The 17,708-nt window shown below is 37.5% G+C and overlaps 1 protein-coding gene across 1 annotated transcript in view; it reads right to left on the bottom strand.

Moving 5' to 3' along the window:
- Positions 1 to 9,513: 9,513 nt before the first annotated feature.
- LOC145989266 (uncharacterized) overlaps positions 9,514 to 17,708 on the bottom strand; it is a 47,041-nt gene continuing 38,846 nt past the window's right edge. Inside the window, exon 10 of the mRNA XM_083124591.1 lies at positions 9,514 to 9,940. Coding sequence (XP_082980717.1) covers positions 9,883 to 9,940 — 58 coding nt within the window. The 3' untranslated portion in view covers positions 9,514 to 9,882. The remainder of the gene's footprint in view (positions 9,941 to 17,708) is intronic.

Below are 17,708 nucleotides of genomic sequence, written 5' to 3'. Positions count from 1 at the left end.
GCTGTTGGAGTTTTATTTCTGACCTGATGTTCATGTGCCGTGACATATAAAGATTGATGTTTCACCGAAAAAGAGAACTGGATTTTCATCAAGTTTCAAATAGTTTGAGCTGAAAAGCTAACTTCGATTAACTGCCAATATTCTTACTGCCAGTACTTTCAATGTTATAACAATTCTTATGCGACATTTCACACTGCAGCTGCAAGACAGGTTGCAGTGGTGAAATTCTCAACTAATATGTGACATATGTCAATTTGGTGCGAAATCTCCCAAAGTGATGCACACTATGCATCATCTAGAGAAAAGCTGCATGGCAAGCTTTGATTGACCCTTCAAGGGCTGAAGTTTAGTCTCTCTTTAATTTAGCTCATAAGTGTTAGTATATAAGTATTATAATATTGCACCATATCATCAGAATTTTACTTTAACCTGTAAGAATGTAAGTATGGGTAAAAATTACCCAGGCAATTTTGAAATATATTTTTTGATCGCTTCCAATGAGTGTCCGAGGCCACTAGAGTACTGCAAATTCTCTATCGAATCTCCCACGCTCGAGTACCCTTGATCATACCGCACTCGTAGTGGACAACGTCCTGTATTTCAGAGCCTAATGAGAGGCATTGTCAAGTTAAAACTGATACATGGAAAGAAACCACTCTATGCAATCACAATTCTAAATAATAATTCCGTATATTATTATTTAAGACTCAAAGAAAGTACATATATGAGTATGCAATATCTACAGACCGAAACGTAAAATGGATACACGTGCTAACAGACCTGCCTAAGCAATTACAAATATTGTATCACAGTGCAACAAGTTCGTGTTCACTTACCGAAAAGGATAATATTATTCTGCGAAATAATAAAACTTAGTTATATCATTCAATCGAATGTCATTTTAATGTGACAATAATCGTAGAAACATAAAATGTCGGCCCATAATCATCTATTTCATTTTCACATATTTTGGTAAGATACACAAAACTGCATTATAATGTTGTGATGACTACTATGTTCACTTATTTTTCAATTTCACTTCGTCTTTTACTTCACGATCCATATTTCAGGACCCATTACCATAGACAGATGACGGAAATACATGTACTAATTGGGTTAGAGTATATTCCACTCGGAGCGTAAGACCTATCAATTCTGCATGCCATCTAGCGTAGCCTGTATGAATTATTTGCCGCTGAGCGAAAAATGCTCATTGCATCACTAGAGTACCTTTCCAGTGAACTCTTCCAAGTGTTAGACCATGAATTGGCTGTTGGTTCTGCTTTCAGGACCGTAGTAGATACACTGGTAAATTTCACCCAGTGCATGCTCATACGTTTGTTTGGTATTTCAATTTATTTATTTCTTTTGTACTAATTTTTCTCAATTGTGTGATTAAATGCAAATTATAAAAATTAGATTAATCAATGAAGTTATTACTATTTACGTACATGCTTTAAATCAATTAAAATTCAGACTTAAGGGCATGAGGAAGGGTTTCCACAAAGCCCTGCCTTTTGTGGCAGCTGCAAGCACTATTGCCAACTTAGCTCTTTTGGAGCCAGGTCTGGCTCTTTCGTGCTCTCTTTGAGCTGTGAACTGTGGTGCCTGCTCAAGTATGGTGCCATCACTGGCTCCGGCCAACATAGACCAAGTTTTGCCATAAATCCAGGGGTTCCAAAAAATGTAACACCCTTTGAATGATTATAACGTCAGTGTTCACTAACACAATTAATTTTCAAAATTTAAAATAATCTACAGAAGTGAATAATTTTTCCTTGCCAAGGTCTTTTTTTTTTTAAAAAAAAAACTGATGGCCATTCTGGTCCAGGCACTGCTGGGAACTTGAAAAAATGAAATCGCGAAATTCAAGAATAATTTCGTTCGGAATTTTTCGTATTCTCATTTAATTGCTGCCTTCAGTTCATCAACTTTTGCTGGTTTTGTACTGTAAACTTTATTTTTTGTGTGTCCCTGTACAAAAAGTATAGTGGGGCCGATATGTGTGAAGGGGCTCGGCGATTTATAAACGAAAAAATAATTTCTTTACTATGTGATTACTGATTACTATAGTAAAGGAATGTTACATTGTTTTGTGGAGAGAGAGAGAAAAAGAGACTCGGAGAGAGCAAGCTGATCATCTCAAATGAAACAAAATTCCTTACTTTTTTACCACGGATATTATTTCCATTATTTTAATGGTAGTTCAACATATTTTTTTTATTTTTTGAGGAGACATTTGGGATAGCCAGGTACCTTTAGCAACCCCATGCACACACCTATGGCTGCAAGAAGTATTTACAAGCATTTACAAACTGGCCAGGACAAAGAATTTCCAACAAATGCAGACTGAAATTCAAGACACTTCATTCTAAAATGTCCCCATCGTGTTTAGTGTGTTGTGCCGTACCAATAATCGTGAATCGCGAGATTCACGTACGACATGTTGATGAAATCAATGAACTGAGAAATTCAAACATACAGGGTGAGTCATAAGTCTCCATACAAATGGTGAAAACGGTGACTAATGTTTATTTTTCCTTTTCAGCAGGGACGTAGCTAGGTTCATCAGTTTGGGGGGGGGGGGCAAATGTCAGAAATTTATCGATCAAACCATTAAGAAATTTAACAACAACCAACATTATGTATGTATGTGGGTATATATGTATATATATATATGCCGGGGACCCTCTGGTGAGAGTGGTTAGCACATTGCGCTGCGACGCCAGGGGTCCCGAGTTCGAATCCCGCTCGGGGATGGTTGTTTGTGAGTGTCCATTCATCAATTTCATCACTCATCCCCATCTTCGCAAATTAGCCAAGAGGCACAAAACGCGAAGTAAAATAAACTAAATCAATCAATCAATCCAACTGGTTGTGAACTTCAAGAATGATGACGCTGGATAACAAATTTTACATACTTTTATGGTATAATTTCTTAAAAATTATGGTATAATTTCTTAACTAAATATTTGATGGCACTGGATATAACAGATTTGGCACAGCGAATGGCTAATTTTATTTTTATACCTGAGCCAAACATGGCTTTTTATGCATCCAACGATGGTACTTTCCTTCAGCCCACTTTTATGGTTTTCCGACGTGTAAGCGTAATACGCTATGAAACCAGAGGCCGCAGGCTCTAACTCTGGTCATGCATGGGTGTACTATGCTTGTCCCATCACCATTTCTTCAGTTCATCATTCATCCTCACCGCCGCGATTAACGAAAAGCAACGAAAAATAACCAACCTAGAAATGGAATTAGAAAACGTTCTCTCGAAATTGCACAAGTTGAGTACACTACCCCATGGATAGATTTCTTCTTCTGTGAGTAATGATTGATTGACTTGCTTTTTTTTACTTCGCTTTTTGTGCCACTTTTGGCTAATTTGCAAGGATGAGTGATGATATGATGAAATTGATGAATGAACACTCACAAACATCCATGCTCAGGCCAGGATTCGAACGCAGGCCCCTGGCATCGTAGCGCGATGTGCTAACCACTCCGCCATCTTCCTTGAGTAATTATACACATGATAACAGAAACTGCTTTAGAATTTGAAAAGCTAATTTATCTAAAGCATGTAGATCATTGTTAATAATTTAGTACATACCTCGTTATCTTTCATAAATGAGGATTGGCTTATTCTTCATTATAGCCATGTGAAAGCGGCAATCCCCCTCCCCCTGAAGTTTTATCTTGCAATATCTATCACGCACCGCACTATGATTGTCTCCGTAATCTGAGACAGGAATGAAAATTGTTTCCAAAGAGCTCCGGAAGGAGTAACGTCAATCCCGAGGTACATTTGTTACCGCTTACCAGTCAATCGGCCGAATTTTGACCTGGCAGGGATGAAAAGTATATTTTCAAAAGACCTCCGAATTCCCTTAACGGGACGGGCTATAAAATCATTAGCAGCAGCTCCTGCATTGCATCTGTTTTCGACAGGTAAGAAGTAGAAAAATGAGTACAAGTCTTGCTTTGGCGTTCATGCTGCGGGAAATTTGGGTGCAGTGTTTCAAACTGTAAGCAAAATTTACTGAAGAACAATTTTGCAATATTTGCCATCAAATTAAAATTTCCAGAAAAAGACAGAAACATTTGCTGGGGCCACATGGGCGTTTGCGGTGCCAGTGCCCCCCTCTAACGACATCCCTGCTTTTCAGACAGGTGAACCAATGAAAAAGAGATGCCACTAATGAAAGAAGAACAGATTGACGTCATTCTGTTGGCTGGGAGTGGTACCACCTGTCATGTAGCACGTACATTCAATGCAACCCACAAAACGCAGATAACCCATGACACCGTGGCCAAACTTATCAAGAAATTCAGAAGGACAGGTTTCGTTGCCGACAAAAGCAGGCCTGGAAGACCGTAGCAATTGATTTGGTTTATGTGAAGGCATTGAGTTGTTCTAAGCATCAGGTTAAATATGACGGGATCTGCAATAATCTACACCCACTTTGGAACTACCCTTAATTTGGGACCTAACTTTGGGTGCAGAATCAAAAGGTTTTCTATCCCATACAGGAGGGCATTCCAGTGAAAGTGCCCCTGAACCTCAATTTTTTAAAATTAAATGCAATGTTGTAACTTTTATCACATACAGTAAAACTTCTTACGGACTCCTCTAAATTACGGACATTTTAAAATTCCCCGACTGAAATACATGGGGTTTAATGGCAGTATTATTTCTCAATAACGGGCACGGACACTGAAAACTACCCCCAATGCAAATAAACCTTCTTAATAACGGACAGCCTGAAAGAAAACAGTTGCAGTTCCTGGAATTCGACACAACAATGGCCAGTATTTCGAATTAGCGCGCATTGTTTCATGTTACACCGAACGTAAAATATCAGCAAAAAGTAATTAATAAATAAATAACTTTGTATGTATTATGTTATGAAGCGTAAAGTTCTAAAATGTTGTCCCTATTCTATGTTAGTTAACCACAAGAAAAATTACATGATTACATAGCTGATAGGGAAAATGTATCTGTAAGAAGTTTTTTTTTTTTGCCTCCCTGATGGCATAGTGGTAGAGTCGTCACCTTGTGATCAAGGGGTCCCGGGTTCAATAACTGGTGGAGACACATAGTGGTTTGGATCCCACTTTAAACCGTAGGTTCAGTCCCAATTAGCTGTGCATAAAGTGGACTTAAAACAACAACTCATATAAGAAGTTTTCTAAATACGGTCAATAATAAGTCAATAATTCTGCAGCTATTTTTCAAACCTACAGAGCTGTTTTATCAAAATCTATTTTTGTGATTGCTTCTTATTAGTAGAACAAATATAAAATTGTTATTTTCTTTATTTTGGATACCAAATCGAAATTAGAAGATGACAGGTATATAAAATCGTGATGATGAAAGGGACATATCAAATTACCTTTGTATTAGTATTTCAATATAGACCTAACTAAACAACTTTGTGTGTTGCTGGAGGAAGCAACGCGAAGAAGAGGTTTTTATTTATTTAACAGATTACCTTAATCATACCCAGGCCGGAAGCCCAGAGTTGACATCAAGCAACTCCTCTTCACCCCTTCTACACCCAGTTTCAGTTATAACTTTTTGGCCAAGTTATGGCAGACAGTTTTATATATTTTTATATTTTTGCCACATTTCAAGTATCTATTTCTTTTCATTATGTGGCACATTTTCAAAGCAGAGGATGCAGCCCTCAGGCCCGTAATCCTGTTCTAATCTTCATCATATTCTGCATAATTTTGCACCTCTCATAAAGCCTCCTAATGCCTACAACTGGGCATTAGATCACAGTTTTTGTTTCAAAAGCTTTGGAAATTCCTTTCGCTTTCCAATGATAAAGTTAAGGAAGTTGAAAGAAAAGCTTAAATTAATTCCATTCAACTTATTATTTACTCTGACTTTCGTAAACCTATTCACTAAATCAGTGTTTCGGCAAAGGACAGCAAAGCTTTTTATTGAATGAAAATATGTGAGCTTGTCTGTAATATATATAATATTTACAAGTAAAATATACATGGAGTGAACACCATAATAAACTTATTTATTGAATCATTCGCATTTTCCCAAGTGTATATATTTGTTGAATTTGATTGGGTGGGCAATCGGCTGGGCACAGCAATTTTTGGGTGGGCAATTGCTAACCCATGCCCACCCCTGTCGCTGTCCCTGATCTATGAGGAGGATCTGGAACCCTCGCTAGAGAATGAGCTGATACAGTTTGCACACCTAGTAAGCAGTAGCATTGTCAAACATCAGGAAGACATCCCAATGGAACTGTCTATGTGTAATATTGTATGCAAGGACCTGTTCCGCAGTACATTTCCAAATGTCAAAATTCTCTTTAGAATGTATTTGGTCTTAATGGTAACAAACTGCAGCAGAGAAAGATCTTTCTCAAAAATGAAATTAGTGAAAAACAGGCTTCGTGCTGCCATGAGACAGGATCGCTTATCCAATCATTGTTTATTAAGCATTGAACATGAACTTCTTCATGAATTGAATTTGATGATCTAGTAGATGAATTTTCGGCGAAAAGGGCAAGAAAAGTGTGTCCACTGTAAGTGTTAAGCCTTTGGGAATTTTCTTGAAGAAAGTGTAGTTACTACAATATCCACAATGAACCTGTCGATAATTGTCCAGTAGATGGACCATGCATATGTAGTGACATATTTACTCTTAGTTGTAAATAATATCATTTATAACAAATTATGTACATAAGTACAGTCTCCTGCTCAGTTCTCTGCTTCCGTCTGAACCCCCTTAGTATTTACTACTCGTATATATTGTAGTTACGGTGTTCACTCTTCATAATATACTGGAGACATTTAGACGCAGAATTTTACTGCTGCTTTAGTGCTACAATTTTTGTCCTGTAACTTTATTTTCTGCGCTATTCTCTCTGCGATATGTTGGATTGTGAATGACTACTGATTCTAAAATCACGTCTAACATTTCAACTGATGAAAATTGGTGGTTAACATATTGAGCTAATAAAGCTCCTAGTAAAAAAGAATAAAGAAAATGGGGCCCCCCCACAAAACATTTTGCCGAGAAGCCTCCACAAACCGTGATACAGAACATTTGTTTTTTGTTTTCTGTCACTACCAATTGCCATACATAACAAAAACCATCGCAAAAAAACATGTTTTCTTTTATTTTTATGCAGGCCCGTAGCCAGGCAGAGGCCAGGGGGGCTGAGCCCCCCCTGACAGGATCGCCAGCCCCCTTGACATTAGGTAAAACTATTTTGTATTCTAATTTGTTTGAGGTGAAGAGTGAAAATGTAGACAGAATATATTAATTTGTTCACAACTTCGTTCGTTCATCTTGTTTATGGGCAGAAGTCTAAGCAGCAGCAAGTGTTTAGAAGATTCTCTAGACTTTAAAAAGTTCTTTCATAGGGAGCCTTCTTAATCTGTACATTCTCTGCCCCTGTTGCAGCCTCCCGTTTGACAGAAATCTGTGACTTTGACGTCATTATCCACATTTCTTCCGCATCTGCGTCAAATGTCAACAGATCCCAAGTTTTTTTGCTTTGGCAGGGGGTGAAATGTACGATAGGCACTATGATTGAAGTGAATATTGCACATTTTAACGTGTATGATATAATTATCTGTATCATCAAAAATAGTTTGGAGTGTGTATTAAGAGATGGTGTCAGCAGCAGTCATTAGCACTTCAAGAGATGTTTTAGAAGATATAGAAAAAGAAACTGTAGTATTTGTATGATATTTCTCAATTTTATATTTGAAATTAACACATAATATACCTTCATTTAATACTACAGAGCATTCCCTGACATTCGCTACGAGACTCGGCGGCAAGCGGCCCAGCATCAGCGCTCATCTTTCCCGGTGAACGGGTCCGCGACAGTCGGTAGAGTTGGCTATAAAAATTACAGTTTTCATATTGTGTACTAACCTTGACCACAGAAGGTGTTAAAAATGATGTCCCTCTGCAGCAACACATTCCTGGCATCTCCGAAGGAAATTGGCATTTACAAGTGCAAGTTCGTCTACTGTAATTCTCCCGATTTCTCGTACAATACTCTCTTTTAACTCACGGATGGTGTGCGGATTGTCTTTGTATACTTTATTTTTTAGATTTCCCCCATAAATAAAAATCTCAGGCTGACAAATCGGGGGACCTAGAGGGTTTTTGAAACACCCGCTTCTTGTGAGAGGCAGCGGATAGATTTCCGAGGAGACTGTTCTAACCTTTGTCCTATCTCATCGAGTTTTTCCTCAGTAAGTACATGTGGGTTTTTCTTTCCACTTTTATTCAGAGCGGACCCTGTTACTCTAAACTTTTTTACGAGGTTTAATATAGTGGTCCTATGTGGAACGGGAATACCAGGAAATTTTGTTGCAAAACGTTGTCGCACTTCTCCACAATTCCTCTTTCAGAAGAAACACTAGACAAGATAAATCCTTTGTTGTAATGTAAACTTTTGTGGTGCCATATTAAGCCACAATCTTCAACACACCCACAAGACACAACACAACTTCCAAGGAAGGATTATACTGGTACCAGTCTGAACCGTCAACAGAAAGGGAAAGAGAGCGAAGGCAGGGAGAGCGAAAAAAACAGACTGTAGCGTGCGACTGTTGCGATCCACGTTCACCGGGAAATACAAGCGTTGATGCTGGGCAGCTTGCCACCGAGTCTCGTAGCGAATGTCAGGGAATGCTCTGTATTTAACTTTTGAAAAATGGACTTGGTTTACAAGGCCCCCCCCCTGATAACCCTTGAGCCCCCCCTGGAGGTCAGTTCTAGCTACGGGCCTGTTTTTATGTTTGATTCTAGATTTTTACGTTTTATAAGTAAATAATGCGTAATTTACGTGTCATGTAGAAAACTTCCTTTTTACACATAATTGCATGACCCTGCAGCTACTGGGTTTTAAGTATCGGATCCAGGCATTCCATTCTGATCTCAAGACCTTAAGTTGCTAAGTCAGATCCAGATGTTACCTGATGGCTTCATTTCACTTCAGACTCTTACACTCATTCTGAGGAAGCTCTTGTGATGGGTTTTCAAATTCTGTGCATCTTTTTGACCTTCTTTATGTGTAGATGCATATTGCTAGGAATGTGTATGCATTTGTAGTTTCTTACACTCAGTGGCGTGCCCAGGATTTTCAAAATGGAGGGTTTACATATACTTTTTTTGAGTAATCAGCCCTCAATTTGTCATATTTTCCTACGGGCCTCGCCGATGGCACAGGGTAGCATTGTCACCTTGTAACCAAGGGGTCCCAGGTTCGATTCCTTGTGGAGGCACATAGTGGTTCGGATCCCACTTTAAACTAGGTCCAGTCCCGATTAGCGTTACTGTGCAGAAAGTGGAAGTAAAACATCAAATGAATCAATCATATTTTCTTGCCTTTTACATTCTTTTTTAGGAATGCTTGCCCAAAGGGGGTTTATAACCTCAACCAACCCCCTTTTGGACACACTACTACTTACACACACACACACTCACACAAACATACTATATATTTCTCATTACTTTTCACTTACTGTGTTTATTGCTATAAAGTGTAATCAACAATTTCTTGATGTGATTTGCATATGATGCATAAAATAAAATTAATAAAAATTTGCATATTGATTTGGTTGTTTAATGAAGAAAATTTGATTAGCATATAACTGAATTTATAATTTGATACTTGTGTAACATAATTCATTATTAACAACAAAGCATAACATTTGTTAAACACCTTACAATAAAATTGAAGATATGATGACATACAATAGCCTTGTGGTTAGTTCTACAATATTCATAATAATTTCCTGCCTTAAACACCATACGAATCCCAGTTGCTGGTGTGTGACTCCGTGACTTCCCCTTTCAAGATGATTCTTTCATGTTGAAGAATGTTATTCAGAGTTCACACCAACAAGAAATCCTACACCTCTGTATCTTTCTATTACATACCTGGAACGAGAAATAGACCATAAATTCTTAGATTATAACTGCCTTCATAATCGCATCTTAGATGGAAAAAAAACCCTCCCTCCAGACCACAAACCACAGTGTAGTCTACTCCAATTTCGCCCCTTCCACTGCCAACTACCCACCTGCTCACAAGATATGTACATCTCGTCATTAATCTCACCAACTCGTGACAGCTTATTCCTAGACATATTCCACAACTGGTCCAACATTTCCCCTCCCCTCTCAACAAAAACCTATTGTTGGCCTCCAGAACAAACACATCAAAATCCTTCTCATTGACCAAGGGTCCATCTTGAATTTTTGTACTGGCTGGAACCACTCACCAACTGGCAGACTCCTCCACTTAACAAACCCAACACTTCACTGACCTCACCAAATTCAGGATTTTATCTACACCAGAGAGCTTGTTGGATCTACTATATCAACACTCATTTCTGATAGCTCCGACAGACCCATCATATCCAACTACAACTCCCCCACTGAAAAGATTTCTTCCTTCATGAACTTCCACCTCCAACCTCTTGTTAAAGCTCTGCCCTCCTACCTTTGCAACCCCAACCACAATCATGACCTTTCACCATTCATGATGCCATTGATGTCACTTTCCTCTACACCAACATCCTAAACAGCACACTTAAACCAATCCCAGCATCAATTTCCTGATCCACCTAGCCCACCTTGTCCTCACCTGCAACTTTACCTTTGAAGAAAACAAAAAAATACACCTTCACATCCATGGACACATGGTCCCATTATATCGCCAGCTGAATACCATTTGTCATATCTTCACTTTTCATTGGAAATGAGTTGATGACGTTGCCGTGTTCCATACATGTTAATGCATCACATTCCGAAGCAACATATCCTATGTCAAGTGGTGTGAATTGTCAACATTAATAAAATGTTTGCACATATGTAGTGTATCCAAAATCCATATAAATCCAACTTCAATCAGCTCTCCTGAAGAGTTAGTGCAGATGGACATGTCAACATAATATTCAGCTGGAGATATGCAAATCTCTTCATGGGCAAATTTCAAGAATAGTCATGAATAGCCAGCCAATCCTTGAAACCACTCATATGCCTCTGTTTTATTGATCATATCCTCATGTTCTGGGTGTCTGGAGAACTCTTGTCAACTTTCCTAGACCAGTGCAACCAATTCGGTTTCATCCAACTCACAAGCGCCCACTCCACCAATCAAATCATCTTCTTAGATGTGCACAATGAGGAAGCCATTTGAAAACTTCTATCCTCATCAAACCCACCAACCACATGCAGTACATGCACTTTTCCATCTTTCAACCATACCACAAGATATATATATGTACATCTCATCATTAATCTCACCAAGAAAGCTATTCCATTCCCGCTTCCCAACAGAACTCAACCTCTGCCTTACACACCCCTACCAAGAAACCCTCCTCTATAGTGATCCCAACTCCATCTACATTTTTCTGGGCAAACCCCGAGTTATTTTCAAGGGCACATCAACTTCTAAAAACATTCTGATTCACAGTACTCTATTAACCCATTACCAAATCCCTCCTGCCCATAAATGCAACCACCCAATGCACAGTCTGTCTCCTCTCCCATACTACAGATTCACATTGCTACACACAATTTTACCCTTCACCACAGAGGAACCTGCCACACCTCAAACTTTGTTTACATCCTTACATATAACATCTGGGGGAAGACTCACAGCTCTCAACCTGAAGATCAACAGCCACCACAAACCTCCATTTCACTGTCGTCAGACTCACTAACATTCATAACACCATTTTTAATGCTTCTAGGTAGGTGGTATATGCTGCAGGATGGACAATAACTATCATTCACCCTCTACTGCAATCCACCAACACCCCTGTATGCCTGTACCTAAATGCTGGGGAGAGCTTATACCCCCAGCCTTAGCAAGGCCACTGAGGATCACTAAACCTCTCTCACATTGTAATAATCCTGGCCAGAGGACCATATTACTTTGTGCCAACTTACAACCTTTTTTTTCTCTACACCTGACAGTGCTCCTCAAATTCGAACATTTCTGGTGTCCCAAATGTCTGAGGAGAGAGACAGAAGCAAGTACACGACTCGGTTATTGCATACCCAGTGGGCAATCACTATAATTAGTAAAAAAAAAAAAAAATCATATTTCAGAACAATAGAATATCTGTGAACTGATTGTTACTCTCAGGTAATCATGTACTTTTTAAGTAATGTAAACTTTCTATTGTGTGTAATATCCTCTATTTTTACCAGAGGTTGTAGCCTCATTTGGGTATCCTTGCTTGTAGCCACTTTTCCTAATTTCTTCAGAGCATTCAAGTTTCTACAGCATAAAGTGCTACACTTAACATAAAACACTTTATTATACCCTTCTTTGTTGTTTGTTCAAAAGTCCACAAGCACTTCTTGCCACTTTTGCCATTGCTATTCTCACTTCGACTTTCTGACTGCAGCATTTGTTGCTGCTTATAATACATTCCAGGTAACAAGCTCTCAACTTGTTGAATTCTTTAGCCTCGAATTTTCAGCCATTTTCTTTAGTTTCCTTCTGTACCTTTGTCTTGTTCATGTTTATTTTCATCCTGTACTACTCACAGTGGGTATTGATCACTGTCCTGTTGTCTTTTGCAGACAAGACGATCTATTTGTTACTCCCTCCCTTTTAGTGGAAACTGTTCTTAATTAATTAATATATGTTGAATGAAGTGTGTGAAAGGCAGCATCATTGTTATATCTCTCTTCCAATGTCATTTCCCTCTTTTCATTTCTCCTCCATTATTAATTTAAGGTATTGTTGTTGCATCTACATATTGTTTAACAGGGTGTCTACCAGTCAAGAAAGCCAAGAAAATGTCAAGAAATTATACTTGTGGTCAAGAATTTTTGATATCACAATGCTTGATTAAGTTTATTTTACTTTGCTTTTCTAACCCTTTTGGATAATTGCGAAGATGAGGATAACTGGTGTAAGATGAAATGAATGTGAGAAAGCGACCCCCACAGATGATTGTACTGGCTGTCAGTCCAGACACCAGAGCCTTGCTAGTCTGCCAAATGCAATCCAAGATATACTATGTGGAAGGGAGTTGACATTTGGGTGCCTTCAGAAAGAGTCACTCCTTACAATCCGCTATCACAATGATGACCAGCTGAACTGCCCTTATTCACAATTTATTATGATAATTTGAGCAGATGACTGAGTGATAGCTTTGCTTTATTATTTGTCAGAGAATATTAGAAAATCTAAAATTGTATTGAGTTGTGGTTAAGATTTGTTCAGCTTTGTTTCTTAAGAATCAAATTCTTGTATGTGTGAAGTTTTATACAAATGTTAAATAAAGTAATGTGGACATTCCCCATTCAGGATGAAATTTGAAGCATTAATAGATAAGGTAGGTCCAATTATGTTGTTAAAGTACAGCTTCAGTTTTTATTTTACCTTTACTTCTGGTAGGGGGTTTTCATTAAAATAAAAAATATTAATTGCTAATTTCGAACTTTACTTAAGTAGGGGTTGATTAAATAAAGTTAAGAAAAATGAAACAAATGTCAAGAATTTTGGATTTGTTGTTTTGGTAGACACCCTGTTTAAGAGCCTCTTCTCTTTCCAACCTACATCATATTTGTTCAGTGTCTCCCGAGTTTCGTTCAATTCACTCCATCAAATATTTGCTCCAAATCCACAAATACTACAAACACTTTCTGTTCTTCTTCTGCATCTTTCACTGATTGTATGCACTAATCCAATTGTATTTCTTGTGCCTTGTCCCTTCCTGAAACCAAACTGTTGTTGTTTCAACTCTCCATCAACCTTAGCATATAAGCATCTATACAATACTTTTAGGCAAACTTTTGCCAACATGATATCAGGCTGATTGTCTTGTACTCTGTACATTTTCTGGTGTTACTTTCTTCCATGGAGGGACAGAAACTGTCTCCATAAAATCTTCAGGCCAATCATAGATTTCATTGCATAAAGTATCTTTTCTTCCCTCATCAAAGCACCAAGCCTTTATTAGTTTAATATGAATCTCATCTTTTGTTGCCATTTCTCTTAGTTGACTCAGTTGTACTTTTCACTAGACATGACTTTTTTCAAAAATGGCTTGTTTGTTTTAAATTCTGGTTGTGAATATTCAATACCGGTAGCTATTTTCATGTTCAGATTCTCAAAACCCCGGACATTATGCAATCCCAGACAGCACAAAAAAAAACAGGATGGTCCGGGCTACTCCCGGACATATGGTAAGCCTAAGTATATTACAACCACTAGTAGTATTTGCAACACATCTTTAGAAACAGGTATTTTCCTAGTGAGTACAAAATAGCAAAAGTGAGACCATTATTAAAAAAAGGCAACAAAGAGGAATGCTCAAACTATAGGCCAATCTCTCTTTTGTCAGTTTTCTCTAAAGTAATAGAGAAAATTATGCTAAATAGATTAGTAACTTTCTTAGAAAAATACAAAATTTGATATAAACATCAATTTGAATACCAAAAAAGTAAATCAATATCAGAAGCTATTTTCGAATTTACAAATAACATACTAAAATCGACAGACAAAAAATGCACGTGTATGGATTACTTTTAGATTTTACCAAAGCATTTGATTTGGTACAGCATGACATTCTACTAGATAAAATGGACCATTATGGAATCAGGTGTCTAGCAAAAAAATGGTTCACTTCTTATTTATAAGACATATGTCAGTATGTAGATATTAACAAAATCAAATCAGATAAATTGTTCCTCAAAACAGGTGTACCGCCAGGTTCAATTCTAGGACAAGTTTTATTTTTACTTTACATAAAGGATCTTCCAGAAACTTTATCAGAGTCTCAAACAATACTTTTTGCGGATGATACAAACATCATAGTAAAAAGACTGGAACATGAGCAACTACAAAAGAATTCCATTTTGACAACACAACTAAACACCTGGCTAAACAACAACAAGCTCCCTGAATGTTGATAAAACAGTTCTAATAAATTTTAACCCAGTAAAAGAAACAACAAAATTAAATGTAATTATTAACAATGAAGTCGTCAAAGAAAGCAATGTAATAAAATTCTTAGGAGTATGGATAGACACAAACCTGTCATGGGACATGCAAATTACTATTTTAACTCAAAAGTTAAGCAGGCTCTGCTACATGATGAGAATCATGAGAAATGTTTTATCTTTAACTGATTTAAGGACAGTATATTTTGGACAGATTCAATCTGTACTTACATATGGTATCCCTTTCTGGGGCAGTTCACCCAAAAATGCAAAAATAGAAAATTATTTGGCAAAAACGGATATTAAAAATTATGAAAAATGTGTCCCTCTCAAGCTCAACGAAACAAATGTTCAGTGAATTTCAAAAATTACGTCTTCCATGTTTGCACATATTAAAAACAATGTACTTTATTCATACAAATTCTGAAATCTTCTCAAAAAATCTGGACATACACAAATCACTCGTATGCATAACTCCCTCCACCTTTCAACTGTCCACACATCCAAAACACATAATGGTCTAGGATTTCAAGGTGTAAAACTTTATAACAAACTGCCCGAGGAATTCAAGAATCATAATCGAACTAAATTTAAAATAACAGTAAAGAGCTTGCTAATGAAGTATTTGTTTCATAGCACAGAGGAGTATTTAGATCATATTTTTCATTAATAGATATAACCTTTGATTTTTCTTCTCACCAATAGACATAACCTTTGATGTTTCTTCTATTTTTATTTTTTGTTATTTTACACACTTTTATACTTTTTAATATGCTTAAGTATGTGTTAATTCCTCAATACTCAAAATTATACATGTAATTGACCTATCCCATATCATAGTGCTATTTGTACTCATATGATCAAGTGGATGAAAATAAATCTATATCTATACAGTTTGCTTTATGATCCATCAAATCATACCTTCCCTCTTTTTCTAGTTTCTCATTTTCTTCACATTTCTGCTTCATCCACAGTTCCCTTGCCTTATCAGTTTATTTTCTTAGTTGGTTATCTATTTCCCTGCAGTTTTTCTTCCTTCTATGTTTATGCATGTTGATTCTTCCATTTTCTTCTTTCCTCCATATTCTCCATTATATTTCCTTCAACACGTGTTTTTTTTAGTTTTCTTCATTTCTTATTGTTTCTCTTGTTGTTTTCCGTAGAGAACTTGTTATGACATTCCAAATCTTGTCATTGCTTTCATCTCTTTTAATTTAGGGGTGTAAGTGGTGGCTTTCTGGTAAGGCATCCACAAGTCAACCTCACTTCCCCGTAGTACATCCCCTGTAACTGCTTCTTGCAGGCCAATAAGTCTCTACCACTTGGATCCATTGTCAGGATAATCCTTTGTGGAGTCGTGTTGTCCTGTGTGTGCTGAACCCACCTTTACAACCTCAGGTTTTGTTAGGTAACAATATTTTAGTCCTTGGAGATAGTATAGTTTTAGTTCTTTTTAATGAATGAATAGTTTTCATAATAGAATTAGCCTGTGTGCTAAAATGCTCATAATACAAAAATCAATCTCTTAATTTAGGTACCTTCTCTCTCAAATTTACGGGAGCCTCCCCAATGGTGCAGTGGTAGCATCGTTGCCATGTAATCAAAGGGTTCCCAGGTTCAATACCCAGTGGAGGCACATGGCACAGTGGTTCGGATCCCACTTTAAACCATAGGTCCAGTCCCGATTAGCCTCACTGTGCATAAAGTGGACTTAAAACACCAACTCAAACCAAACCAAACTCTCTCAAATTTACTTCTAATTTATGCTTTCTTTTTCCTCATCAAGTTTTTCAATGGGAAGCTTCTTTATTGTCTTGAAATGAAGGTTTATTTTACACACCAGTAAGACGTGATCCAAATTTTCAACTGCTCCTGGATGTGTCTGCATTTTTCAGACAAATTTCCTCCTATACCAACATGTCTATGTGGTATCATTTGTTATCCTTCCCACATGCCCACATGTATTGTTGCAGGCATGGACGTCCGCAGGATTTTTTCCAGGGAGGGGTAAGCAAGGTATTTTTTTCCAGGAGGGGCAAAGGACACATATTTTCCTCCAAAATAGTGATGTCTTCTCAAAAAACATTATTTCAGTCTGAAATTATCATGTTTCTTCAACAAATTTATAATAATTAACATAAATTACTGTGATTGAAATGAAATTAAGTGTGAAATATATAATTTTTAGGTACACATTCATTTTCCAGGGGGAGGGGCTGTACCCCCCCCCCCATTCCGGACGCCCATGGTTGCAGGTATAGTGTATTAGTGAGTTCTTTTACAGAAATTTATCAAGAATGCCATTGTGCATTCATTCTGGCTCTCTTTTACTGCTGCATTCCAGCCACTAATTACAATATGCATGATACTTTCCAATTTCTTCTTTCAGTTATGTATCAGATATTAATATCTGATTAATTTTCCAGACGGTGCTACACTGATATGTAAGTTGATGACAATAAACTGGGAAGGCAGGGTATTTGGGGCAAAAGTTACTTTCTTGTTTGTGTGTGTGTGTAGGAGGGACTAGCTAATTATTGATGGTCCTTCCATCCCTCTGGTACTATCAATGGTATATACATTAGAGTTATCTCGATAATTTTTACACTCAGGGGCCCCTAATATTTTACTTGCAAGGGGGCTTGGAAGGAGTTAAAGCAGCTGTAAGACCACAGATGTATGCCTCCTTCCCTGGTAGCATAGCATAGGCATGATCATAGCATTCTAAATTATGTTA

The sequence above is a fragment of the Lepisma saccharinum genome, chromosome 6, assembly GCF_977018435.1.
Source record: "Lepisma saccharinum chromosome 6, izLepSacc3.1, whole genome shotgun sequence".
In the NCBI taxonomy this organism is placed as follows: domain Eukaryota; kingdom Metazoa; phylum Arthropoda; class Insecta; order Zygentoma; family Lepismatidae; genus Lepisma; species Lepisma saccharinum.
Note: the sequence above shows the minus strand (reverse complement) of the source record. Positions and strands in the feature narration are given on the sequence as shown.